This window comes from Hakea prostrata, chromosome 8, assembly GCF_041222555.1.
Source record: "Hakea prostrata isolate BN-2017 chromosome 8, UWA_Hpros_2, whole genome shotgun sequence".
NCBI lineage: Eukaryota > Viridiplantae > Streptophyta > Magnoliopsida > Proteales > Proteaceae > Hakea > Hakea prostrata.
Window position 1 is genome coordinate 41,882,591 of NC_142607.1, and position 26,595 is coordinate 41,909,185.

At 34.7% G+C, this 26,595-nt stretch overlaps 3 protein-coding genes across 3 annotated transcripts; all 3 read left to right on the top strand.

The window, feature by feature from the left end:
• The first annotated feature begins 1,388 nt into the window (after window positions 1-1,388).
• Window positions 1,389-3,292, top strand: LOC149007965 (putative WRKY transcription factor 62). Its single transcript, XM_089166954.1, has 3 exons — window positions 1,389-1,689; window positions 1,966-2,070; window positions 2,587-3,292. Exons 1-3 carry the CDS (start codon window positions 1,412-1,414, stop codon window positions 3,113-3,115), a joined length of 912 nt encoding a protein of 303 aa, XP_089023080.1. The 5' UTR covers window positions 1,389-1,411; the 3' UTR covers window positions 3,116-3,292.
• Window positions 3,293-5,937: 2,645 nt separating this feature from the next.
• Window positions 5,938-17,200, top strand: LOC149007966 (uncharacterized). Its single transcript, XM_089167185.1, has 5 exons — window positions 5,938-6,230; window positions 6,641-6,905; window positions 15,185-15,540; window positions 16,088-16,192; window positions 16,531-17,200. The coding sequence occupies exons 1-5, from the start codon at window positions 5,938-5,940 to the stop codon at window positions 16,862-16,864; spliced, it is 1,353 nt and encodes a 450-aa protein (XP_089023311.1). The 3' UTR covers window positions 16,865-17,200.
• Window positions 17,201-19,512: 2,312 nt separating this feature from the next.
• Window positions 19,513-26,216, top strand: LOC149007967 (putative WRKY transcription factor 67). The gene is made up of 4 exons (XM_089165584.1): window positions 19,513-19,879; window positions 20,281-20,391; window positions 24,710-24,814; window positions 25,668-26,216. The coding sequence occupies exons 1-4, from the start codon at window positions 19,602-19,604 to the stop codon at window positions 26,053-26,055; spliced, it is 882 nt and encodes a 293-aa protein (XP_089021710.1). The 5' UTR covers window positions 19,513-19,601; the 3' UTR covers window positions 26,056-26,216.
• Window positions 26,217-26,595: the final 379 nt, after the last annotated feature.

The following is a 26,595-nucleotide window of genomic DNA, read 5'->3' on the forward strand; positions in this document are numbered from 1 at the left end:
ATCCACGAGGTAGATTTGGTTGTGGTCATTTTTCTCCTCATCGTGGCTCTCCTACACATCAGCCACTTTATCAGATTGGCAACCGTCTTATCTCTCAGATTTGTGATAACAATTACGAGGATGAGTTGCACCATGATTGAATGAGATATAAGAGAAGGCATGGCATCAGAAGGCTGAGAAGATACTACAACGGAGGATATAGAGAGAAGAGAAGATGAACAATGATTAAATGTGGTTCGTTTTGACAGTCTGTCTCTCCATAACATAAAAGTAATTTCTCTCTATTATTCCTTGAAGATCGAGATGATATTATTGGGGTTTTGTGACCAAATTGCTTGAGAATTCGTGATTTAATTATATTTAGAAAAATGTCCTTGATCTACATGTGAAATGAGGGTTTGAACCCTTACTATAGTTTCTTTTGGATATTTGTGACCTCGAATTATTCTTACTTGTAATGCTAGAATTTTTATTGTAACTGCCTATTGCCTTTTCTTAAGATAAGATCATATAAACTCTTATTATTTATAGTCCTTTCAAGTTTTATTAATTGTGATTGGTTTTGAACTAGATTTCCATACTTGTGTTTTGTGTCCCGAATTTGAGTTTGATTTCATTCTATACAATTTCTTTCTCTAAAAAAAAATGACAGAAATATATTGTTATAATTAAAAACAATATATATATTCGTTGGCATGAGAGTAAATGTTCACCACTCTTGGAAAGAGAGAACTTTCTCTCGTTCAAATAAATTAAAATCCTAAATTTGCTTAGTTTCATATTACCAATGCTTTCATATTAATTATTTGCTTAATTCCATTTTACCAATGTTTTCATATTATTTAATGGTTTGGATTCGTTTGAGACACGCCATGTGAGAAGCAAGAAAGAATTCATAAGAAGAAAAAAAATCGAAATTTTGTCCTCCATTGAATTCATCAGTTTTTCTTTCCTTCTAGTAGTTAAGTGTGAATGGAAGCTAAGATAATCATTGTTAGGTCAACTTAATTTGAAACAGACTCCAATCTTATCGATTTGTGCGACAATTAATATTAGCAAATTACAATTAGTGTTAATGACCTCGTTATTTATTATGACTAATTATATAATATCTTATCTTCCTTCAACCCTCACATCTGAACGGTACGTTAATCTCTTCCAAGTGGAAACATCTCGAGGAAAGCCAAACCATGATGCAGCGCTACGTAATGAGCCTGACGTAAGATGGGTTTCCCAGCCATGATGATTCTTCCACTCAAAGATTAATTAAAAGGTTAATAAAATTTGTTTATGATTAAAGAGTTTATTAGTTTTCTAATACGCCTAGTTGGATAATTGGATCTGCTCCCTTGTCCTTCTATATGTACAGAGGTTGAAACAAAGAGAAAGAAAAAGCTAAGTGGCCATTAAAATGGATTCTCTGCCCAGAAAACCAGTTTCTGCTCGAGAGAAGGCAATAGAAGAACTAGTCCAAGGTCATGAATCTGCAGCTCAGCTTCAACTTGTTCTCCATGATCAACTACTCACTGGAACTGCTCATGAATCAACAACGACACCAAGAGATCTGGTAACTAAGACGCTGAGATCTTTCACAGAGGCTCTCTCTATCCTGGGTTACACAGAGCCCAGCAAGATTTCTGCTGCGACTTCACCATCTCGAAAACTGCTTAAGAAGCAACCGAAAATGAGGTGACCCTTTCTATCCATTAGTGCTTATCCTTAAGCTCTGGAATCTAGTGATTAGTAATTAATTAGTCAATTTTTTTGGTAAAATTAATTAGTCACTTAATCAGGGGCATATTCCGGGGGACCACGAGATGTATATATTTTTGCCTTTTTTGATCTTTGCTGCTATCCTCTGAGTTACCATAATTGGTTAATTCTTATGTTTCGGCTTTGGTGTTTTGATTTTTTGATTTGTAACATATAAATAGGTTTCCTTGTGTGGAATTTTTTGATTCACAGAAACATGCAGGAGACATGGACAAAAATTACTAGTGAGCTTATTGAAGATGGTTATGCTTGGCGAAAATATGGACAAAAAGAGATCCTCAAGGCCAAACATCTCAGGTATTCAATTTCTTCAATATTGTGATTGTGTGTTTTTGTGGAGCAACAAAAAGAAAAGATTATTAGGTTTTAATGCATGAAGAAATATTATTGTTGTGGGTTTCATAGCAGATTCCGAGATCTTTCTTTCGATCTAAGCTATCAATCTCCGCCAACGCACAATCAAAGAAATAAAATTATTCATTTTTATCTTGGATTCACACACCCCTCGGTGTTTTGAGCTTTCCGGAGTCTTTTAATATTCCTCTCTTTTTTCCTTTTTCTGTTTTTGTTCTTTATTTAATGGAAGGCTGGTGCTAGGAAGTGGATGAAATCCATATCCATTCTAATGACATTTAATAACACCATGGACGGTGGTGCCTACACTTATCAATGAACAGTTTGGATTATTAAATGTCATTGGAGAGGATCCAGGCTAGTTCATCAGGTCGACAGGACTCTATTTGGAAAATTTTGCTCATTCTGTTTATTTGATTGAAAGGCAATAAGCTAATGAAATATTTTGATGATGTACAGATGCTACTACAGATGCAGCTACAGGTTCGATCAAGGTTGTCAAGCAACGAAACAAGTTCAAAGAACAGAAGATAAGCCACCAACGTTTTGGACCAAATACATGGGTCACCACACTTGCCAAGATATCCTCGAGGCCACACTGGGAATGGATTCTACTGTCGAAGAGGGTGTTCTGCTCAGTTTTGAATTAAACACCACAAAGAAACAAGTACCTCCTTTCTTCTCATCATCCTTGCCTTCATCCAATCCTTCATCCCATGAAATACTCTACAAGAAAACCACTATTCCTTCAATAGAAGAAGGATACAAACCATTCTTACCACCTGAATGTTTTTCCCCAGCACAGGATCTTAATAGCAAATTCAAATCTTCGATGATTCCTCCATCGGCATTACCTTCGACTTCCAAGTTGGGCCCTGAAGATCTTGTTTCAGGGAGTAGCAGCAGTAGCAGTAGCTTTGACACGGATATGGATTTGACGGACCCCGTTTGTTTCGATAGTGAACTCTATGATGAAAAGTGGTTTTAACTCACCTTCTTGGTTTTCTCTCAGTCTCATTTTTTTTTCTACCAATTTTTTCTTTTCTATCTATTTCAGTTCAATTACTAGGTAATTGTGTCCCATACTGGGTTCTTATTCAAGCAAAACGCTTTTGATAATTGCTAGAGTCTAATTATATTTTCATTTTAATGTTTCTATTTCTCTTGAAACTCCATCTAAAGCTGTAGAAATGGATTTTACTTTGATGCTATAATGAGCTGTTTAATTTATTGGAAAATTTACTGCTAGAATTGCAATACCAAGTTCATTCCCAATTAGGAGCGTTGGCACTTTGATAGGGTAGATTAACCAATTTCGTACGTACTATTGCTAAAGAATTTACAATTTTTACCTAGCTCAATCAAGGCTGGTTAGGGTGAGGCTTGGCCATGTAAGGTTAGGGATTTAAGCTCAACAGGTTTAGGAACAAGGGTCAAAGACTTGTCTCAGATATTTAGGGTTAATATCCCAGTCTAGAAAAGCCTGACTTAATTCGACCTTGTTACAACCCAACTTAGAATTATGTTGAGTATGACTCATGCTTCTCATTATGTTGCCGACAGATACGGGATCCCACTCATTGGTGAGCGAGCGGAGGTTTGGGGAGGCTGCCTCAGCAGGGATGTGGGGGCAGCGCCCCCATAACCTATAGAGGGTCCATGTTTATGTGGGCCTTGGATTTTCTTTACCGTTTGGGCATGAGCCCATGAATAGCTATGGCTTAGGATTTCTAAGCGCTTATATATATTCTCTTGTGATAGAACATTGAATATAGTGGAAAAAAACTTAATACTGGACGTAGCTTCACATTGAGGTGAACCAAGGTAAAATTTGTGTCTCTTTCTTCTTTGTTTTCTATTCGATTGTGTGTGATTGATCACTCTAATCCTAACATCATGGTTGTCAATAGGTTGGGCTACCCCTAGCCTAACCCAACGCTATGGACTAAACTTGAACCCATGCCTAGCCAAACATTGCTAGGGCCTAAGATGTACTTGACCTAATTCTGGTCCTTCCTGGATTCTTCTTAGCATGACCTAGCAAGAAAGCAATTTTCATGGGCAGTATAAGCATAGGTACAAAAGTTTTTTTTGCTTGTAACTCACTTAATTGGAATTGAAACTCTTGTTGCCTCCCTTTAGTGGAAAAAAATCACTTGTAACTCACTCGAATATTTTTTGGAACTCACACATAATGGATTTAGTTAATCTCAGTTAAGTCACAAAATGAAATGACTTAAATATTATCTTAGATATTAGTTTACTAAATTACGCTTGTGTCTCATCCCATACCCAACCCTTAAGTGGGTGAAAGGATTCGCCCTTTACCCACCTTCTTCATTTCTACCTTACTTGCCGGAAACCACCTGCCACCGTTGGAAACCACCACGTCCCCTTCCTTTTGCCCCTCCTGCTTAAACTTTCCGGACATATTAGTATTAAATTCGACGAACAACATTTAAACTTCATTATTAATGAAGACATAAATAAGGATGACAATTTAATTATAAGGTATAGAGGACCATTTTGTGTTTTTTTTTTCTTTCTTTCTTCCATTAAACGTATAATGAAATTGAAAAAATATATGTTTTTGAGGCCTCACATTTAAACTCTATATGTCAATATTTCTTATTAATCAACAACCAATTGAAATACAAAGATTTAATGTGGTTCACACACCAATGCAAGGTGCTACATCCACAAAAGAGAAGAATAATTTTTACTATTGTACCTACAAAAAAGAAGAAGAATTTTTACTATATGAGAAGAATGTTACAATGGAGATCATTCAACCAATCGTCAAAACAACATTACGAAAACTCTCAACCAAAACTCTCTGCTTCAATCACAGATCCCACAAGGCCACAAATAGGATCATTCAGTTACCAAAATATATTAGTACAAATCAATCTTCAATACAAATACAATAATTCAAATCACACATAACAAAAAAACTGAAACTATCTCTATCATGTATATGGGCATAGAACTTTTTTCTTTTCTTTTTTAGGGTTTACTATATGGCCATGGATGATTGTATATGAAACCTCCTTATTGCCTTCAAATAATTTTGAGTTATTTTTGAGATAGAAATCCACTCGTTACTTGATATTAGGATTTTTTTGTTCATCTTCAATTGAAGGAAAAGAATGTTACAACCAATTTTTTGTTCATCACTCCAGAGTCATAGAAGAGTTCTCCTTAACTACTGGAAAAGTAAACTATAAGTGATTACTCCAAGTATTTAAAATCTTCTGGCCAAACTTGACCCGTGAAAACAGTGCGACCTTAGTGATGACCTTTAAGGTAAGCCACTATTATTATAATTCCAACTAAAAGAGATACATATGAATGTGTTCAACACTTAATTAAATAATACTCCAATTGGAATAAATAAACCAAATCAGTTCTGAGTTCATGATCTAAGTCAATCTGGGCTTGGCTATCCATTGTTGAAGACTTGAATCTTCCATGGCAGGAATGGCAGTTTTTAAAAGCACGTGATTAAATGTGTATATAAGAGTTTTCATCAGCTAGTGGCAACATAAAAGATTTCGCAAGTTGTAATAAAGAAACATGGATTAGATTATTTATTATATTATCTGTGGGATTCACGCATGGCCAAACTATGTTGACGCCTAAATACTCTGGAGCTTAAGAAAAAAATGGTTTAACGTTAAGGTGGTTTTGATTAAAAAATGTTAATCGAAGACTTCAACGATCATAAGAAATGTCCAAGCATCTTCCTCTTTATTGTTTGTGTTATATAAGAAACAGAAGCCATAGCAGAGCTTCAGAGGGTGAGAGGCAATGGAGTTTCCTCTAGCCGGCGTTCAGATAAAGGTGATGGACCAACTTATCCAGGGTTGTAAATCTGCTGCTGAGCTTCAGATAATCCTTCGTGAGCTCAACAGTTTAGGTCATGATAGGTCAATCATCGCTGAGGATCTGCTGAGAAAAATACTGAGATCATTCACTGAGGCTATTTCAAAGCTTAGTTCCATTGATCCTGGCGAGATTCCTGCAAGGACCTGTGAGGGTTCTGAAGATAGCAAAACAAATTCTACCAACAATGGACACAAAATGCAAGCAAATGAGAGAAGGTGATTTTCCAAATGAACTGTCATTATGTTATTATATTCAATTTTATATATAAAAAAAAATTGTATATTTTTCAATGCCCATAAATAAATATGTAAGATAGCGACAGAAGAGTTTTTTTTTTTTTTTTTTGCTTTAAATTCTTTATCTATTTCAGATTTTGGATTTCAATTGAGATATTCATTTGAGTGTTTACTCATGATTTAATATCTAAATGTCGAAATGTCAAGAGATATGAACTAAGATTACATCTATTCCCATAGTAGATGGTTTTACTTGGCAAAAATATGGACAAAAAAAGATCATCAATGCCAAACATCTAAGGTCTTCATTTTCCTTGTTACTACAAGACAAGCGAAAGATTTTGCATTCTTTTTGGGAATTTTTGTTAATTCAATTTCTTGATTTTTAGGTGTTACTTTAGGTGTGCCTACAAGGATGATCAAGGTTGTAAAGCATGTAAACAACTCGAAAGAATTGAAGTTGAACCACCAGCATTTCGAACCAAATACATAGGCTACCACACATGCCAAGATCTCATCAACAAATCGTTCATGGAGTCCACAGATGAAGAGGGTCTTCTAATCAAATTTGCATCAAACACTGCAACCAAAACAAGAACCTATTTCTTCTTCATAATTCTTATCAAAACAAATCTTCAAAAGAACAAGAACACTGTCCATCATCCTCTTTAGGATATCTTCCACGACAAAATTCTATCAACTTCAAGTCACTCATGGCAACATCAACATCATTGTCATCGTCATTGATCTTACATGATGATTTTGTTTCAGGATGTCTCATCAGCTCTCCCGCCAGTAGCTTTGATATTAATATGGAGTTGATAAAATTCCTTCATCTCAATGATTTATTTTATGAAAAATAAGATGTTTCATTATGTATAAAATTTGGGTCATTTTTGTTCTCCAAATGCTTATTTAGTGTCATGTACCCATGCATATTCTACTTACTACAAATTCGATGCTCATGTATGGAAGCAAAAGGGACAAAAGCACAAGCTTTTGAAATTAGATTACAAAAGTTGGCAAAAGAGACAAAGCACTTACCTTTGAAATTAGATTACAAAAGGTTTTCAATGCAGATCATCTAGACATCTACCGTGGCACGCAATTTTAAAAGAAGAAAGAAAATGAAAAAAGAAAAGAAAGAAAAAAAAAAGAGAAGCACTGAATTCAAACCTTATTTGCCAATAAAGAAGAATACCCCTTTTTTGGTAGAGCCCAAAAAACAGAAAATCTAACCTTATTGTTGACTGAAAGAGAAATAATTATATTTGCAAGTTGCAACTAGGGAAAAAAATTCCAGTGCACTTTTATTTCAAATAATTGGTTGAGATTTAAAGTTTGATTTTAAATTTAAAAAGTTCAAAATAGTCTTATAATTTTTTTGTTTTCTTAGCAAATAATTTGGCATATATGTGCATTACTGTGCACAGTTTTAGGAATGTGTGAGTAAATATAATTTTTTTAATAAATTTAAGGATTTCTAAGCTTTTAATTTAAAAAAAAAAAAAAAACCCTGGCTCATTCTCGATTTTAAACCTCATTTCCAAACCCAAGTTTGACTGTAACTTCATCCAGAAAAAATGAAAAATAGAAATATGAGCACAGAACTTGCAGAAATCTAAAATTTGAAACCCAATTTGCCCAATTTGCCTCAGTTACTTCCTCTTCTTTTTCTCAATTTTCCCGATTTGAAACTAAGGACGAACACAGTTTCAACAAAGTAGCAGATCTTTTTTAGCTATATATTTCTTCAGTCTGTTTTTTTTATCCAATTGGGAATACTGCGTGTGAGATCTTATCAGAAGCCCAAGACTCACCAGCTAAAAGCCTGAAACCGTTTAAATCACAGCTCTTTACACAAATTTTAGATGGATGCTTAAAATTTTCTAACCTTTAAGAAAGTTATCTTTCTTAGCAATTCTCCTTGAGAAAAGTTTTTAAGCGAATAGTAAAAGTTAAAACCATAAGCACACGCAAGTAAGTCAGAAAATTCCAAGATTCGAACCTTACAAGGAAAGAAAAGAAAAAGGAGGGAGGGACCAGGAAGATAATGAGAAACAAGAATCCACTACATTGACAAATGTAATGAAATAAAAGAAACATGGTTGGATCAAGCAAAATCCGTGTGGCTGTGTGTGATATTTCCTTAATTTTAACCCTAAGTATTTTCCCTTAAAGAAATGGTGCAAATGGAAAATAAAAGCACTGCATATGTGTGTGAGGAGGAGTCATGACATGCGTTAGAACATGGAAAAGGTTTAATTAATTTTTGACGAAACTCTATAAATTTGAACAGAGATCCAAATTCTACAGTGTAAGATGACAATATTCTTTGCGGTCTGCAGATTAAGAGCTGACCCCAAAACCTGCATTCCTCTACTTCCCCTCTTGCAACCACGTTTGTTGCTCCCACACTGCTCATTGTAGCTGTGTTTTCCGTTCTAGTATTTAATTTTCCAGTAGATTGCAGCGTTGAAAAGATCACCAAACAACAACTAAGAATGCCCAAATTTGCAATCTAGGTATGGGAACGAGTTTTAAAGTCAGGTATGAGCCTGGGACTTTTTTTCGTGTGGTAAATTTACACACTTGAAACCCTTAAATACAAAAAGAAAAAAATTTCTTTCCTAACACACCCTTTAAAGTTTTATTTAAGCCGTTGGATGCAAATTTGTATATGTGGTGCGATCTCAATCATTGGCTACAAGCAGGGCAGCCGCAGCCCTGCAACAAATAAAAATATATACATGATTACTTACCCTTTAATTTACAGGTTCAAACTAATTTTGAAACTTAATATAGACGACCATGAGGTAATGGTAGTTATGAGACACCATGAGTAAAGGAGGCCCTTCATGACCTTAGTTTTGAAGCTCTTCATAACATTGATCATGGGTCTTACAGGTCTTGATCATGATGATGAGGTGGGCTTACTTATAGGAACTATTGACCTTCGATTCTCATTTCAACTTCATGACCATTCATGGCCATTACCATGAGTGGGGTTAAGATTATTGAATGGATTAAATCCAATTCATACAAAAGAGGTGAATATGAGAGTTAATTCTCCAAGTAGTGAGGAGGTTAGGTTAAGGTGATTTATTCTTATTAGTGGAGAATGGACAAACACATTGATTCTCTATTAGTAGGGAATTGATTCTCCACCTTGTGAGGAGGTGAGTCATTGTGATTTAATGATCCAATTCATTGCCTTGAGAATCTCAAGGGGTGTGAGATGTGGTTTGGGCCGATATAAACCCAACCCCTTCCTTGCATGTGGTGTATAATAGAGAGTCAGAGACACTCTTCACACTTGCATTATTTATTACTTATTTTAAAAGTGTCTTCCTTTGAGTTTGTCTAAGTGTTGTACTGTAGCTTTCGGCTCCTTAAAGGGACTAGAAAAACTACCTCATCTTTTAGTTGGAGGATGCTTTATTTTGGAGGTGGTGGTGCGAAAAATCATTGGTAGTATGGTGCATCAATTACTTTAAAGACAACACTCAAAGTGTGACTGAACTTCATTCATCGGTGGTTCGTTTGATTGTAACATCAAGCTCTCCGGATTGGCTAAGGATCTTCATCTTTCAATTGTATTGCAATTTCATTATTGTGTTTTGTAGAATTTGTAATATAATTACCCCAACAACATCCTCTACAATTGTCACCCTTTGTAATTTCGTGTAATTTCTATTTAGGATTGTGACACATTAGGGGTATCAACGATGCGGTTTGGGGCTGAAAAACACTTAGCCGCCCAAACACGGCCCATTAGCAAAATAACGATCTCGAGCGGGTTTTGGTTTGGTGCGATTTATATTCGAGCTAAAGGTTTAGACTCAGATTGACTAACAATTTATGGTGTGCAAAAAAAAGAATAAAAGGAAACAATTGAGCATCCTACAGTAAAAGCCAAAATTCCATACAAAGAAAAATTGCTATTAGTCAATTTTGCATTAAAAAAATTAAAAGTCATTTGACGTTGTAGAATACCCACCCACCCTATAGAAATCAAGAACCTAGAATGTAAGTAGTAACATAGAGACTGCAAGCTCATTCCTCAGGCTTCACTGAATGGTCCTCCAGAAACAAATCCTTTAACAAAATACCCTTTCAAATTTAATTTTGTGCTATGATTGATTGTTTTGAAATTGAGTTCTTGTCTAGTGAGAATGTAGATTTTTTCCCCCTTTCTATGAAATTCATATCTTTTTTGGGTTGGTATTTAGTTTGATATGCAAAATAAATACAATTTGATTGGATAAGTATTTATTCAATTTAAACAAACTTAAAACATTTAGTTGGACATTCATAATTAATCCTTTTGATTGTCCCTTACAACTAGTAGAATGATTATTTGATCTTTCATGCTTAATTTTTCTAATTGTCTATACCAACTATCTAGCGGTAATATGATGATTCAAATACTATTTAATGTAAAACTACAAAATGGGTTGTAAAATGAATTATAATGAGTTGCGGTTTGGTTTTGGATTGGTGAGGGTTCTGCGTCTCTCAACTTAAACACAACTCATTAAGGTTCAGTTAGACCCGGTTTGGGATATAACGGGCCGATGTGGTTCTGTTTAATAATTCGGGCTACAAATTGACACCCCTATAACATATGATAATTAATTATCCCTAAATTTTCTTTAAGTTTTGTCTGTTTTTTTCTTTTTCTTTTCTTTTCTTTTTCTTTCTCTTGAGGTTTAATTTTAGTAATTTATTAGATTTAGATCTTAATTGAGTTTCAATTTTGACCCTTAAATGATTAACTACCACGTGCTACAATCCTAGATAGGAATTACAAAGAATTTTAACGAATGCAAATTGGAGAGGATGTAAACCCTTAGTTTACCTAAAAATAAAAACCCCCAGTGGGTTATCCAAGCATTTCAACCTCACACATTAACAAAAATGAGAAATTTGAACCATACGTGGTGATACCCCGAAGCCAGATAGATGTAAGGTAGCACTGAAGTGTACGTTGTATAGACTTTCTGCGTTGGGCTGAGGTCATGTATATTTTCTCAAACTCTAAAGTCTAAAGTATAGTTTGTCCAACCCAACAGAATTTGTCAATTCAAATAAGTGTCAATCTCTTAGAGCTATGCAATTTACTTTTACTTAAAAAAAAGAAAGAAAAAAATTAAGCAAATTTTCAATCTCCTATGAGATAAAAATATATTTAAGATACCTACTGAACTACTGTCATTAGAATATTGTAGTTAAGTACACAGAAGCAAGTTAAATATTTAAGAACAATTAGAATCTTGAACTAAAAATCAAGGCTAGCTTCTGTACCTTTAACACGTTTGTCAAAACCAATTAATGGTATAGCTTTTTCAATTGATTATTCATATTAGATCTATAGAAATCTGACCATATATTTTTTTTAATTATCTTTGCTAGTATCTATCCTCTGAGCTACCATATTGGGGGTTACTTTTTGTGCCTTAAGGCCGTCTAAAATAAGTTAATGATGGTCGCATGATTTCATTTATGGGTGTTTTGATTTCTTTACAGGTTTGCTTATACATTATTTTTTTTTTATTATTTCTAGAAACGTGCAAGAGGCATGGTCAAGAATTATTTTTGTGTTTGTCAAAGATAATTATGCTTGATTAGAGTAGAATGATAATGAGAGTGATGAAAGAGAGAACAAAAAAAAAAAAAAAATGCAATTCAATACTTCATATCTTTTAATGAAAAGCCTAATAGTAGAAAATTTCCAACAATCTTAATGAGAATGAGGTTGGGAGATAAAGTTGAATGTCTGTGACTCCATGTATAAATCTTTTCATATCTTTGTATGATATCACTTGAATGATTGTTGTAATCACAATATTTTTTTCAGAGCTGAAACATACCAAATGTACTTTCTTTATGGTATTTAATGTAACACCCCAATCTTCATGTAAGGAGAAAGTCGTCATTGATCAAGGATCGACATTACTTAGGTAGTGAACCCAAATACACTAAGAGGGTTTCCATAGATAATGTGAATAATAAAATCCTACCAAAACTACAAATGATTGCAGCGAAAAATATTCAAATATAAATCAAAATGCTTCCATGAATTGTCTCATAATTTTAATGAAATCCAAATAAAGGTCTAGAATCCAAGATTTACAACTAATAGGAAATTTCAATATTTATCTATCCTAAGAGATGTAATAGACATGATCTTGATCTTCATCCTCTGAATATCCATCATCCCTCTGATCAAGTCCATCATCTGTAGAAGTAAGGGGTAAATTTCGGGAAGAAATTTAGCAAGTACAACCTAACACATATCAACAGTTTCCTTTATTTTTATATTTAATATTTAATTAAATAGAATCTTATACAAATAAAATTAACTAACATGTATAAATGAGAAAATAAAGTCATGACATGCCCAATGATATGAATGAGACTCAATGATGCCAAAAAGATATAAATAAATCACACCCTCACTGGTCTAGGGTCGATAGGATGTCCCATGCCGTTACATGGCCTGCGCGCGTTACACAGCCTTAACATACATTCTCATCCAAAAACACAACTACCATCTCTCATGCATACATGGTCTAAGATAGATCGGATGTCCCATGCCGTTACATGGCCTACGCGCGTTACACAGCCCAACATCCATCTACATTAACCAAATGTTTTAAAATCAATATATGTTCCATGCCATTACATGGCATGCGCGCGTTACACAGCCTTAACATACATTCTCATCCAAAACATTTACTAACTCAACATCACACATAATGCTAATATGACCATGACATGTCTTGATGAATCATATGCAAACAATGCAAGATCATTTGAAAATGATGAATTTTGGATAGAGTCCATTATAAAATCAATGCATAATACAATAATAAATAACCCAATGAAACACAAATATAAAGATACATTCATGCTTATAGAAAAGATTAATAAATTCAAGGGAGAGATTAGTTATTGATAGATCATAATAATTTCATAAAATATAATCTAAAAGAATACATATTTATATACTCAAAGACAAGATACTAATAAATCAAGATAGACAAAATCTAAAACGTATTCATACTCAAAATCAAATTATTAAATCAAAGAAATAAATCATATACTAATAAACTATGTAAATCATATAAAACGTATTATTAATCAAGATAAGTTATAAATTCAATAAAAGAATTAATCACTAAGAAGTCACGTAAAACTATAAATTAGATCATAGAAAAAGAAGACAATAACATATTGCAAGTGTGAAGATTGTACTTACAGTGGAGAAATCACAAAAAGAATATCACCCTTCGATAGAGGGCCTTCAATGCTCTAAATTATCTTCTTCTTTTCTCTACACCATTGTCTTTCTTTTTTATTATTGCTTAACCAATATAGGCTCTCAACTATCTTCTTTAATATACCACGTTCTCATCATCTTCTTCTCTCCCCTCAAGATTCCTCAATATTCTCTATTCCTAAACTCCTCCACCTAAACTCCATGTTTCTTTCACCATCAATTTCTCTCTCCTCTCAATATTCCTCTTCTTACCATCCATTTCTCTCTCCTCAATATTCCATCCTCCTAACTCCCGTCCTCACCTCCCCCCCGCCATATCATTTAGTTTTTCCTCAACATTGGACGTCCCAAAGATTCTAAAGTAGATCCTGATGAGGTTAAAACAATATCAAAATGTGTAATATAATTTATGTAGCTATGAGGCATTAAACCTTGAACCTCTTTCTTTATTCAAGCTGGTTGTTAACCATTTAACTAATACTCAACTTATGAATGAATTTAGCAAATAAATTCTAGTAACTATGTTAATCCCATACTAGTTCGGCTTTTAACGGTAATTATTTGAATATCAATACAAAATGCCAAGACTACCCCTATGCTTTAGTTGCGGGTGTTACATTTAAACACCTAAATTGTACAATACGGATTTTAATTGTGTCTTCACCTCAAGATCAGTCAGCCCAAACCTTTAAGGTTGTACCTTAAAAAAGTTACTCAAGATGTAATCAGGTTATGTTCACTGTAGAAAGAAAAAGAGGAAATTCAATGTGAAGAATGAACTTAAAAATAGGTTTATATAGAGCCTCAAAGACTGTGGGTGAAAAGGTAAGATCACCTCTTTTTGTGAGGGTACCTATTCAGTTCAACTCCCTATAGAAAGGTACCTATTATGACTTCTCTAATGACATTTTCAAGTTTTCACTTAGCAGTGGTTTTCTGGAATAAGGCCCATGACAAAATGGACATTCCAGATCAGGACTATGACCCTCGACCCACGTCCCAATAGGGTTTAGGTTGATTCACGTTGCAAAGGTTCGATAATTAACCAAAAATATATAATATTACATAGATCTTTACTATATATAAACGATATAATCAGGTCCTCTCAACCCGATGTGGTATTAAATAAAAATCATAGGATAAAATATACGATTAAAAAATATATTTATATAAAAATATAAAATAATATTAATTAAGTACCGGGTCTCATAAATTCTAAGTTTTTTTTTCTTTTATATATTGGGGGTATTGTGTTTTACATATACTCCCTTAAAATTTCTACCAAAAAAGTATATTTCTCTTAAATAAGCTCCTCAATGCATAAAATATTCTTAGATAAACCCTCATGATGGAGGGTACATGAATACTCGACAAAATCACTCAATGAAAAGATTCCTAAATTACTTTATTTTTTGGGGGTTTCTAGGAAATAAACATTTCTAAGTTGCCCACTTGCTTTTGGCGGTATTTACTAGAAAATATGTTAAAAAAAAGAGACCTGCTTTCGGGGGTCGTGTTACTCGTGTACGTCATTTTCATTCATCGAGGTTATAAACTAATTATAATTTGTGGAATCAATTTATTTATAGTGGAAGACCTAGCTCTCAGTTCCGTCAACTACTTGCTTACCTTCTAAATCCATTTTATAAAACAGAAGAAGCAGAATTCATCATTGGTAGAAGTTGAGAAGTGGAGAGCTTTTGTATACTCACTAATGGAGAATTCTTCTTCTGATGCCCGAAACTTAGCTTCATCTGCTAAGAAAAAGGTGATAGAAGAACTAGTTCGAGGCTCTGAATTTGCTGCACAGCTTAAACTTGTCCTTCATCATCAACTGATCACTGGAACTACTGATCATGAACCTGTCAAGGCGAAGCATCTAATAACCGAGGTGCTGAGATCATTCAAGGAGGCTCTTTCAATACTAAGTTGTGCTGAGTCTTGCAAAGATTCTTCGACGCTGCTGCCTTTTCAGAATCAATGTGGATTGAAATCCCAAATAAGGTGATATTCTTGCTTCCTTCCATTACTATCTTCTTTATTCTATAGAATCCAGTAGATTAGGTTGCCTTGGTGCCTTTGTTTTCGTTTTAAACTCCCCTTTTATGTGTGCACATAGGTTTAAATTTTGAGATTTCTATGAGTTTGAGTGGATTAAAAGAGCAACTACCGTTGCAGGATTGAGTGTTTACTTTGGTTCTTCTAAACTTGTACATGAATTTATGTTTATAAATATTTTTGTTTTAATCAAATGACTTTTTAAGCATAAAAGAAAGTCCCTGGTGGTTAAGTAACTATAGAATAGAGGGACATTAGATACGGAGAGAGAAGGGTCTTTCTATCATGGAGGATTAATCAAGAAAAAGACCAAAACCGTAAAAGGAAAAGAGAGATTTATATTTAATTTTGCCAATTTTTTAAAAATCTTTGCTGGTATACATTGAGTTACCATGATAGGTTAATTCTAGTTTTTCACTCTTTTTTTTTTGTCCAAAAGATTTGTCTTTGACATATGAATAGGTTTGCTCACCAGTAATTTCTTGATTTATAGAAACACACAAGAAACATGGACAAGAATTACTCCTGTTCCTATCGAAGATGGTTATGCTTGGCGTAAGTATGGACAAAAAGAGATCCTCCATGCCAAGCATGTAAGGTATTCAATTTTCTCATTATTATTATTATTGTATGTGTGTAGTCTTTATTTGGGTTTTATAAACTTCCTTCCCTACCTTAATCAAATGATGTCCATATAATTTTTAAAATGAAAAAAAATTATTTATTATCAGTGTCTTGATCCATTCTGATGATGAGATTAATATGTAACACCATCGTCAGTGGCATTTATAGACGTTGAGTTGTGATTATTAGATGTCATTGGAGAGCATTCAGGCTCTCCGGATGGACTGAACCCTATTTTGAAATTTCAGGTCATCTAGTTGATTTGGTCGAAGTTGAAAGAATAAGCTCACAAAGTCTACCATTGATGTGCAGATCCTACTACAGATGTAGCTACAGGTTCGATCAAGGTTGTTATGCAACAAAACAAGTTCAAAAAACAGAAGATGAGCCACCAACATTTTGGACCAAGTATATCGGTCACCACACTTGCCAAGATATTCTCAAGGCCAAATTGAAGATGGATTCTACAGCAGAAAAGGGTGTTTTATTGAGTTTTGAATTAAACACCAGAAACAAACGAGGACCTCCTTCGTTTTCATCATCCTTGCCTTCGTCCAATGAAGACCACCACAAGAAATCCACTTCAATACGAGTAGAAAGATACAAACCGAAGGCAAGAGCGCGATTGCACAACACGTCTAAATGATAGATAACGAAGCCCAAAACGAATGGATGGAACAGACTTGATGTGCTCATAATTTTATGTCTTCTTCTTTCTGGGCTCATAATTTTGTGTTTTATATACCACAAGTACTAAAAAGAAATAAATATGGAAATTATTGTAGAGGATGTGAATTTGATTTGAAATCGAAAGAGGCCGGATGATTACAAAATTTTTACAAATAATATTAAAAAAAAATACTATGTTTTGATTTAAAACCTAACTTCTTAGGTAAACAAGCACAAGTAAAAAACTATAAATACAATAACCTTCCAATTTATTGTCTTTGTCCCGAAACATTTTCCCCAACAAAAAGAGGGGCGAGCACAAATTTTATAGGCTGGTGATGGTAGAGTTTGGCCGAAGCGATTGTACAGCATATGATGCAAGCACGTTCTTTGTCACCCCACAATAAGAGTCCCCTAAATGCACAGATGCAGAGACAATATCATGTAAAATATTTCAAGGAGACAATATCATGTAAAATATTTCAAGAAGTCCTAATATTTGATTTTTTATACCAATTACAAGATACATCACATGTCTAACAGACTATAATTTTCAAGAAAACATGTCTTACACACAAACAAGTGAAGCAAGAAGTACTAATAAGTACCAGTTAAACCAGATTGAAGGTACAAATTAAACAAAATAAAAGAATGGCTTTTGAGAAGTTGAGAAAAGTAGTGTACCTGGTGGGCAATGTGAGAAATAAAGGTAGAAGATACCTAAAAGGATGAAGGATGAGGTGAGATGGGCCATCACCAAAGATGGAAATATGGTTTGCTGGAACCAAACACTACATGTTGATGACTACTAAAAATTTGGAATATTCTGGATGAAGGTCTGTAGTTTATTAGGGCACAATCCCTCAAAAGATGATTTACTGGGCGTACAACTCTGAATAAGATCAATGGATCTTCTTCAGAGTATAGTGAACCCAAAACAGTATGAGTCCGGATCAGCTACCCATCGGGGTAGCACTCTATGCTCCCAACGGCTTTTCCACCATAAATACAGGGGGACCCATGGTTGGGTGATGGAATTTTTTTATATTTTATTATTTTTATCTATGGGTCCCACCAAATTTGTGGTGGTAAAGCCATTGGGGAGCACAGATTGAAGGATGATGATCCGGATTCAAACAATATTGGAAAGGCGATCAACCAACAACCAAGAATGCAAGTATTAATAGTTAATTTTCAAGCTAGAACAAGAAAATTAGAAACTATGACTGAAATTGATACGGGAGGCTTTGTACCCAACCGTCGTCGGACCCGGGTGGGGCTAAATTAGACGTTTAGTCGGGACCTTTACCGACTAACCAAGGAAGAACGTCACTAATGTTGGACTAATATGGCAACAACGCCTAAAATAGAAGGTCAACTATAAAAATGATTAAACGGGACAAACAACAAGGAATCGTTGTCTAGGGAGAGATAATGGCTCTCGCTAGGAAACTTGCCTAATCCGGAAAATGTAACACATACACTATTTAACCGATGATTCACATCTCCGATAAGCATCCAATACATTCTGAACATAACCTTGTGTAGCTCTTGCACGGGATCTTAATATGTTCATTGTCTGACTTAGCCATCGGAGGCGGTTGCCCAGCACGCGAGGTAGCCCACATCTAACCCTTCTTGCAAGACTCATCGTCTCCGGAAACCAGAAAGGACTTAGTCAACATCTGTATAATAACTGAGACGCATTAGTAATCATGTCATGATATAGTGATATTAAGGGCACCACTTGATACTTTTTTTTTTAATTTTTAAATTTTTTAATTTTAATGTACACGTTGGCTGTCAAGAAATATAATATGCGTTCACATTACCCTCTTAAGACTTCTTGAATCATCCTCCCACTGGGGAATATGTGCTCTTTTGACTGCTTTTTTACCTACAAATTTAAGTAAAACCCCAATTTAAATGATAATTAAAAAATTAAAGTCAGACTACAGTGGTTGGTGGTCCTACCTAAGTGTGTGGGAAAAGAGATATTAAAGGACCACATAGTACCAAAAAATATTATCTACTGTGCATATTTTACTGATTTACAAAGTTTCACTTATATGTCAAATAAAAAGCGGAGATTAAAATTAAATAAATAATAATAATTATATTTTTAATTTTTTAATTTAAGATTAAGCGTATAATCCTAGACTTTGATTTGAGATAGTACACAAATGTCCACAAGAGACAAATGTGCACAGGAGAAGACTTTGTTTTTCACTTTTTTTCTTTTTTACCACATCAAGCTGACGGAAAGGTGATCGAGAGTCAAAGGAAAAATCCCCAACAAGATACGCTCCCCAAGACATAAAATATATTTTTAATAAAACTCACATGATGGAGGGGACAAGATTTCCCGATAAGATCAACTCAGCATGTGAAAAGATGCCTTAATTATATTTCTTTTAGGGGGGTTTTTGTAAAATAAACATTTAAGTTGCCCACTTGCTTTTGGCGGTATTTATCAAAAATATTAAAAAAAGACTTGCTTTAATTTTGGGCGGTTGAGTGCATTATTTTCTACCCATAAAAGGTTATAAAAATAATTGATTATTATTTATAACTAGTGGAGTCAATTTATTTATCGTGGAAGACCCAGCTATCGATTCCCTCAACCACTCGCTTACCTTGTTGTTAATCCATTTTATAAAACAAGAGAAATAGAATTCATTATTGAGCAGTAGAGAGCTTTTATATACTCATCAATGGAGATTTCTTCCGGGAGCTTAGCTTCATCTGCTAGGAAAAAAGTGATAGAAGAACTTGTTCGAGGCTGTGAATCTGCTTCCCAGCTTAAACTTGTTCTCGATCATCAACTCACCGGAGCTGCTGATCGTGAATCTGTCACGACGGAGCATTTGATAACTGAGGTATTGAAATCGTTCAAGGAAGCTCTTTCAATACTGAGTGATGCCGAGTCCAGCAAAATTTCTTCAACGTCGCAGCCTTATCAGAATCACTGCGGATTGGGATCTCAAACCAGGTGATATTCTTGCTTCCTTCCATTACAATCATCTTTAATCTATAGAATCTTGTGATTAGTAATCGGTGGTTAAGGAACTGTGGATTAAGGGGATCTCTGACATATATCGTTGCTGCTCTTATGTTTCTTGTTTCCTGTCTCCTTTGAATTTTTTTAATTGATTTTGGAAATAAATCAACATTTTGACACAGTTTTGAATCCCCTTTTGATGATCTCATAAAAAATTCTTTGACAAAGGCGAAGGATATTCATATGAAAACAAATTCTGTTTTATTTTCCTTTTTTTTGGTATAAAAATATTTTTTAATCAATTTAACCATTCATGATTTTAGCATTCAGAAACACTGTAAAACAATGAAACCATACGACTGATTGATTATTGATGATTTATTGATTTGTAGAAATATGCAACAACATACATGGACCAAGACTCAAGCATGTCGGCCAACTAAAGACGGTCATGGTGGGAGAAAATCCGGGCAGAAAGAAATCCACAACGCCAAACATTTAAGGTACTTGAGATTGAGAAAGAAAGAGTTTTCTTCATGCTAGTCATAACATTAGTTAAGTTTTAAGCTATTTAATCAATTCTTCCGATCTTCAGGTGCTACTATAGATGCACCCACAGATTCAATCTAGGTTCTCAAACAGCAAAACAAGTTCTAAGAACAAAAGATGAATCATCAATGTTCTGGATCAAATGCATAGATCACCAAACTTGCAAAGATATCCTCAAGCTCTCATCCATGGACAATGGATTCTGTAGCTAAAAAGGATTTTATGCTCAACTGTGACTCGAACCCCACAACAAAACGAGGCCATCCTTTATTTTTGTTAGGATTAGAGCGATCAATTACATACAATCGAATAGAAAACAAGGAAGAAGGAGATACAAATTTTATCATGGTTCACCTTAATGTGAGGCTGCGTCTAACATTAAGTTTTTCACTATATTTTTCTCAAAAACAACTACATCAGATTTTTGTTACAAGTGAATATATATATGCGTTTAGAAACCTAAGCCACAGTTATTCATGGGCCGAAACCCAAATTATAAAGAAACTTTGAGGCCCAAAGAAATATGGACCATCTGCAGGATGTGGGAGCGCTGCCCCCACACCCTCGCCTGGGCGGCCTCCTCGGATCCCGTGTATGTCGGCAACACAATGTGAAGCATGAGCCATCCTCAACACTTTTCAACCTTCCAGTCTGGCAAAGAAGAACAAAAGAATCCTTTTGCCTCGATAGAGCAGCAATTGTTAGGAGATTCAAGTTATTTTATTTTTAGTCCAAAAAAAAAAAAAAAAAAAAAAAAAAGAAGAAGAAAAAAAGAAAAAAATATTTTGCATGTCTCCTTTGTGGCATCTAAAAGGACCAACGTACCCTTTTTATGTTGTGATCAAGATTGTAGTATGTATGCCCATTTCGATTCAACGGTTTATATTAAAAAGGTGACCTATAGTTGTAATTGTACTTTTCTTTTATTTTATATTTAAGGGTCTTAAAATTTCAAATTCACAAAACTATATACTTGGTTGAAAGTCGATGAAAGCCCCATTCCCATCTCTCAAGAAAACTCTAATTTCAAGAATACCCAAGAATAGATCTTGAGAGGTAACCATGGTTTGGGGCATAGGGTTATGTGAACTTGGGGTTTGGTGTGGGTTGAGAGAGAAGAATGGTTGATCCGGTGGGATACATTTTAGATTGCAGGTTCTGCAATGGTAGTGAGGTGGGATGAACAGAGGTTGTACTGGTCAAAGGTTGAGAGAGCAGACAACTCGTTTTCTGCATGTACTGGCACAATCTCGTTCTTCCTCTACTCCGGTGGTCTCAGATAAGTTTCTTGATTTTAACCTTGATACAAAGGGAACTATAAGGTACAAAAATAAACTCTGTGTACCAGATAAAGAAGTAGTAAAACAAGAGTTGACTTTGGAAGCTCAAAATAGCCCTTACACAATGCATCGTGGTGGTACAAAGAAGTATCGAGACTTAAAGGAGCACTTCTGGTGGAACGATATGGAGAGGGAGATGCGGATTATGTTAAAAAAAATGCATGACTTGTTAACTGGTAAAGGCTAAGCACCAATGACCTTCAGGTTTACTACAACCTCTGGATATACTTGAGCAGAAGTGGGAGCACATTACCATGGATTTTGTTATTACTTTACCAAGGACTCCACAAGACTATGATGCTATTTGGGTAATTGTGGATAAACAGATTAAGTCATCCCATTTCTTGCCCATCCAGGTTGATATCTCCCTGGACAAATTGGCCAAATTATATGTGGAGGAGATTGTACAATTGCACGAAGTACCTCGTTCTATTTTATTGGATTGTGATCCTAGATTTACTTTGAGATTCTGAAAAAGTTTGCAGAAGGTGTCGGGCACTCAATTAAACTTGACCAGAGCTTTCCATCCTCAAACTGATGGAATCTGAAAGGACTATTTAGATATTAGAGGAAATGCTTAGGGTTTGTGTGATTGACTTTAAGGGGAGCTAGTGTAACCACTTATATCTATTAGAGTTTGCATATAAGAACAGCTACCGGTCTACTATTGGAATGGCACCCTATGAAGCATTTTGTTGGAGGAAATATGTTGGAGTGAAGTTGGTAAGAAGGAAGTTTTCGAGCTAAACCTTATAAAAGAGCTCCGTTAGAAAATAGAATTGATTCAATGCATGATTACCACAGACCTAAAAGAGCTATAAATGACACGGTTGTGTTCAACAAAGACCTATAAATGCCCTTGTACCAAGAAGTGATATAATTCAGATTGAAGGAACTAAAAGAGCTAAGGGCAAACTTAAAATAACCTTAAGAGAAGTGGTGAAAAAGGATATGCATAGCTTAGGCCTTGTATCTAGCATGACCTTAAACAAAATTGATTGGAAGGCAAGAATCCATGTAGTTGGCCCCATCTTGTTGGGACAAGGCTTATTGTTGCTGTTGGTGTTGTTGTGCTCATGAGAGAGAAAGGAGGAATGGCAATTTTGCTCTCCTCTAGCCATTTCCATGGATAATGTGGAGGTGGGGGAGAAAAAGAGAAATAAAAGGTGATGAGGTTTCTTATTGTTATTAAATAAAATTTTTTTTTTTTAATTTTTTTATAAATGAAGTGAAAAAATATAATCTTGATTTATACCTATAAATAAGGAGCATGGGATGCTTTGTGAAAAGAAAAGCCCGTGGCTTTCAACATAAAGAGAAGAGAAGAGAGAGAAATAGAAATAGAGAGAGAAGGGAGATAAAAGAAGAGAGACAACACCTTGCATTTCGAGGAGAGAGGAGAGAGGAGAGAGAAGAGAGAGAGAGAGAGGAGAAAGAAGAGAAAGAGAGAGGAGAAGGAAAGATAAAATGAGAAAGAGTCTCATTTGATTTCCCATATGTTCTAGAATAATAGAAATCACTCGGTCTCAAAGGAATAATTTTTGATAAGGGAAGACATGGGAGTATTATAGTCTAATTCATGCTATGGATGAAAACATTGTTTTAATGACTATCATGAGCCGCTTTCAAGATTTCTTTTTGTATATGGTTTGTTTCCTTTATATTTTGGATTATGTATTTGATTACTATGCCTCTGATTGATTTTCATACTAGGCGTTTGTTTTGCTTTACATACTATGCATCTTATCTGAATTGACACGTGTATTGGCTTGTATTTGTAAAGGAATTGAGTATTTTATTTTGAAACATGTGCATGTCATGTTTTTAGTATTTAGCACGATTGTTTTATAATATTCACTGGGCTAGTTTAGCTCATTCCCTCTTACTGTGTAGAGACAGGTGATTTAGGACAAGGGTAAGGATATTGCAGTCCAAGAAAATGACTGAAAGCTTAAGTTCTGATTGGAATCCAATAATTTAGCTTGTGTCTCAGTTCGAGGGTTATGTTTTGAAGTTTTGTGTAAGATAGTAGAGATCTATTTAGATGATACAACACTATTGGAAACTATAACTTTGAATAATATATTGCAGTAGTTGCCATTAGATAGTATAATTATAATGCAGTAGTTGCCATTAGGTAGTTTGAAGTTTAAACCAAAGCACAAATAGTTATGCATTTTCAGTTCTTGCGACTGCACTTGACCAACAATTGAGAACTGGGTTGTTTTTTTGTTTGAAAGTACCAATGCAAGATGTATTCACTTGTTACAGAGCCATGCGTCTTTGGTGAAGTTGCTGTTGATAAATCTTTTGCAATTAGGGAAGTGCTGCAACTTTGTCTTCAACTGGGATTCAATTCTATGTTTGTCTTCTTTGATTGCCAACAGATGATCTCTAATTTGTAGTACTGTGGTGCGTCAGTCCCTCTGATTTCTCCACTAGTTTTGGATGATGTAGTGCATTTATGTTATCAATTTATCACTTGTAATTTTCTCTGTGTTCCAAGGGAGGATATTAAGCTTCGTTGACTCCTTGGCCCGAAAGGCCTTATTTGTGCTGTGTTTGACAGTTTGGTCTGTTCTAGTTCCTTGGCTCACGTGTTTGGTATAAGTCGACCTTGTGTTTCTCACGGCTTTCTTAACATCAGATTTTTCTACCGAGAAAAAAATTTAATATGAGATGAGACATTAAACATCGAGGGGCTAGTGGGCAATGTGTTATGCACATGTGAGAATTAAACAATGAGGAAGCAAAGGCCAACCGACCAAATCTGTAGAAGGAAAAGAGATTTTTTTATATTTTTGTCATTTTAAATCTTTGCTGCTATTCTCTGAGTTAGCATAATTGGTCAATTCTTGTGTTTTTGTTATAGTGTTTTGATTTATTTTTAACATATAAATAGGTTTGCTTATTGCATTTTTTTGAATTGTAGAAACATGCCAGAGACATTGACAAGAGTTACTTCTGTTCCTATTGAAGATGGTTATGCTTGGCGTAAGTACGGACAAAAAGAGATCCTTAATGCCAAACATCTAAGGTATTCAATTTCTCACTATTTCACCAAAAAATGTTTTCCTCCTTATTGTGATTTTTTTTTGTTGGGGGGGGGGGGGTAGGCATTATGTGATTTGTATATATGTGTAGTCTTTGTGAAGAACCAAAGGAAAAAAGAAAAAAGAAATTGTTATTAGGGTTCTATGAATTTACTTCCGTACTTGAATCCATTGTGCCCTTGTACAATAACGTCAAGGGTATAATATGAACCATACCGGAAAAAAAAAACACTTTTCTACGGGTCTCATAGTAGACTCCGAGATCTTTATTTCTACCCAAACTAGCAGTTCGTTATTGAGCCCATTTCTAGAGCCGCCAACACTGTTGCGGATGCTCTAGTCTGGAAGGCCTCATCCTTGGTAAGTAGGATGATTTGGTCGAATTCCACTACTTGATCTTTGTCGCCAAGATACCAATGGTTTCTCTTGTCCTTTTGAATGAAATCACTTGCTAGCTAGCTTAAAAAAAAAGCAGACAAAATAAAATAATATCATTTTATTTTGTTTCTTTGACTGCTAGTTTGGGTAAAAAGACAGACCTCAGCATAATTCATTTTTATTTTGGATTCACACTCCTTGGTGTTTTGAGCTTTCCAATGTATCTTTTAATATTCCATTTCTTTGGATAGAAGGCCTGGTGCTGTTGGTAGGAAAGTTCTAACAAACTAGGTGAAAATCTGGGTCCAATCTGATGAGATTTAAGATAGCATCGCTGATGATGGTACTTAAAAATGATGAGCTGCGATTATTAAATGTGAGGATCCAGGCTCTCCGTATGGACTGGACCCTATTTTGAAATTAAAACCATAAGCTAATAAAATCTTCTTTAATGTACAGATGTTACTACAGATGTAGCTACAGGTTCGATCAAGGTTGTCAAGCAACAAAACAAGTTCAAAGAACAGAAGATGAGCCACCAACGTTTTGGACCAAATATATCGGTCACCACACTTGCCAAGATATACTCAAGGCCACATTGGAGATGGATTCAAATGCTGAAAAGGGTGTTTTACTTAGTTTTGAATTAGACACTCAAACCAAACAAGGACCTCCTCCTTCCTTCTCATCATCTTTGCCTTCATCCAATGAAGACCACAGCAAGAAATCCACTACTCCTTCAATAGTAGAAGAAAGACACAAACCAAAGGCGAGAGCGCGGCTGCTAATAGATCTAAATAATAGATATACCCACCACGAATTGGATGGAATAGACTCTGTATGTTAATGATTTTAAGTTTTTTTTTTTCAATGCTCATAGTTTGGTGCTTTATTTACCACAACTACAAGAAAGATATATGAATACTAGTAGGTTTCATGAACTACTTCCATTTAAACTTTATTATTAATAAAGAGATAAACATGGGTGAGAATTTTAATTTTAAGGTATGGGCGGATCATTTGATGCATTTTTTATGCTTTATTTTTCATCAAAGATATAATGTAATTGAAAATTCCCATTCACATTTAAACTTTACTGGTAAACACTAACAGGTTCAGATGCGCATGCTCATCTGAACATACAAGACAGTTTTTCGCCAAAAAAAAAAAAAAAGAAAAAGAAAAAAGTGACCATATGAGAGATTTGGAGAGGAGAGATAAGAAATGGGGGTTGAATTTAGAAATAGTATTTGAGGAATAAGTATGTGTTTAAGTCAATAGTACTGTCCTATACTTATGAATCTCAAGTATTTTCTTATGCTGCAAGAAATTATTTGATGCATCCTTCCAATTATACATACAATAATCAACGAGATGATTTTTTTCT

Bases quoted from the DNA above. Each gene is read 5' to 3' on its own strand.
- LOC149007967 (XM_089165584.1), top strand. From the start codon at position 19,602: ATGGAGATTTCTTCCGGGAGCTTAGCTTCATCTGCTAGGAAAAAAGTG. The intron at 19,880-20,280 runs GTGATATTCTTG...ATTGATTTGTAG, and splicing joins GGATTGGGATCTCAAACCAG to AAATATGCAACAACATACAT. The intron at 20,392-24,709 runs GTACTTGAGATT...TTTGAATTGTAG, and splicing joins CACAACGCCAAACATTTAAG to AAACATGCCAGAGACATTGA.
- LOC149007966 (XM_089167185.1), top strand. From the start codon at position 5,938: ATGGAGTTTCCTCTAGCCGGCGTTCAGATAAAGGTGATGGACCAACTT. The intron at 6,906-15,184 runs GTCCATCATCCT...ATCCATTTTATA, and splicing joins TTCAAAAGAACAAGAACACT to AAACAGAAGAAGCAGAATTC. The intron at 16,193-16,530 runs GTATTCAATTTT...ATTGATGTGCAG, and splicing joins CTCCATGCCAAGCATGTAAG to ATCCTACTACAGATGTAGCT.
- LOC149007965 (XM_089166954.1), top strand. From the start codon at position 1,412: ATGGATTCTCTGCCCAGAAAACCAGTTTCTGCTCGAGAGAAGGCAATA. The intron at 1,690-1,965 runs GTGACCCTTTCT...TTTGATTCACAG, and splicing joins AAGAAGCAACCGAAAATGAG to AAACATGCAGGAGACATGGA. The intron at 2,071-2,586 runs GTATTCAATTTC...GATGATGTACAG, and splicing joins CTCAAGGCCAAACATCTCAG to ATGCTACTACAGATGCAGCT.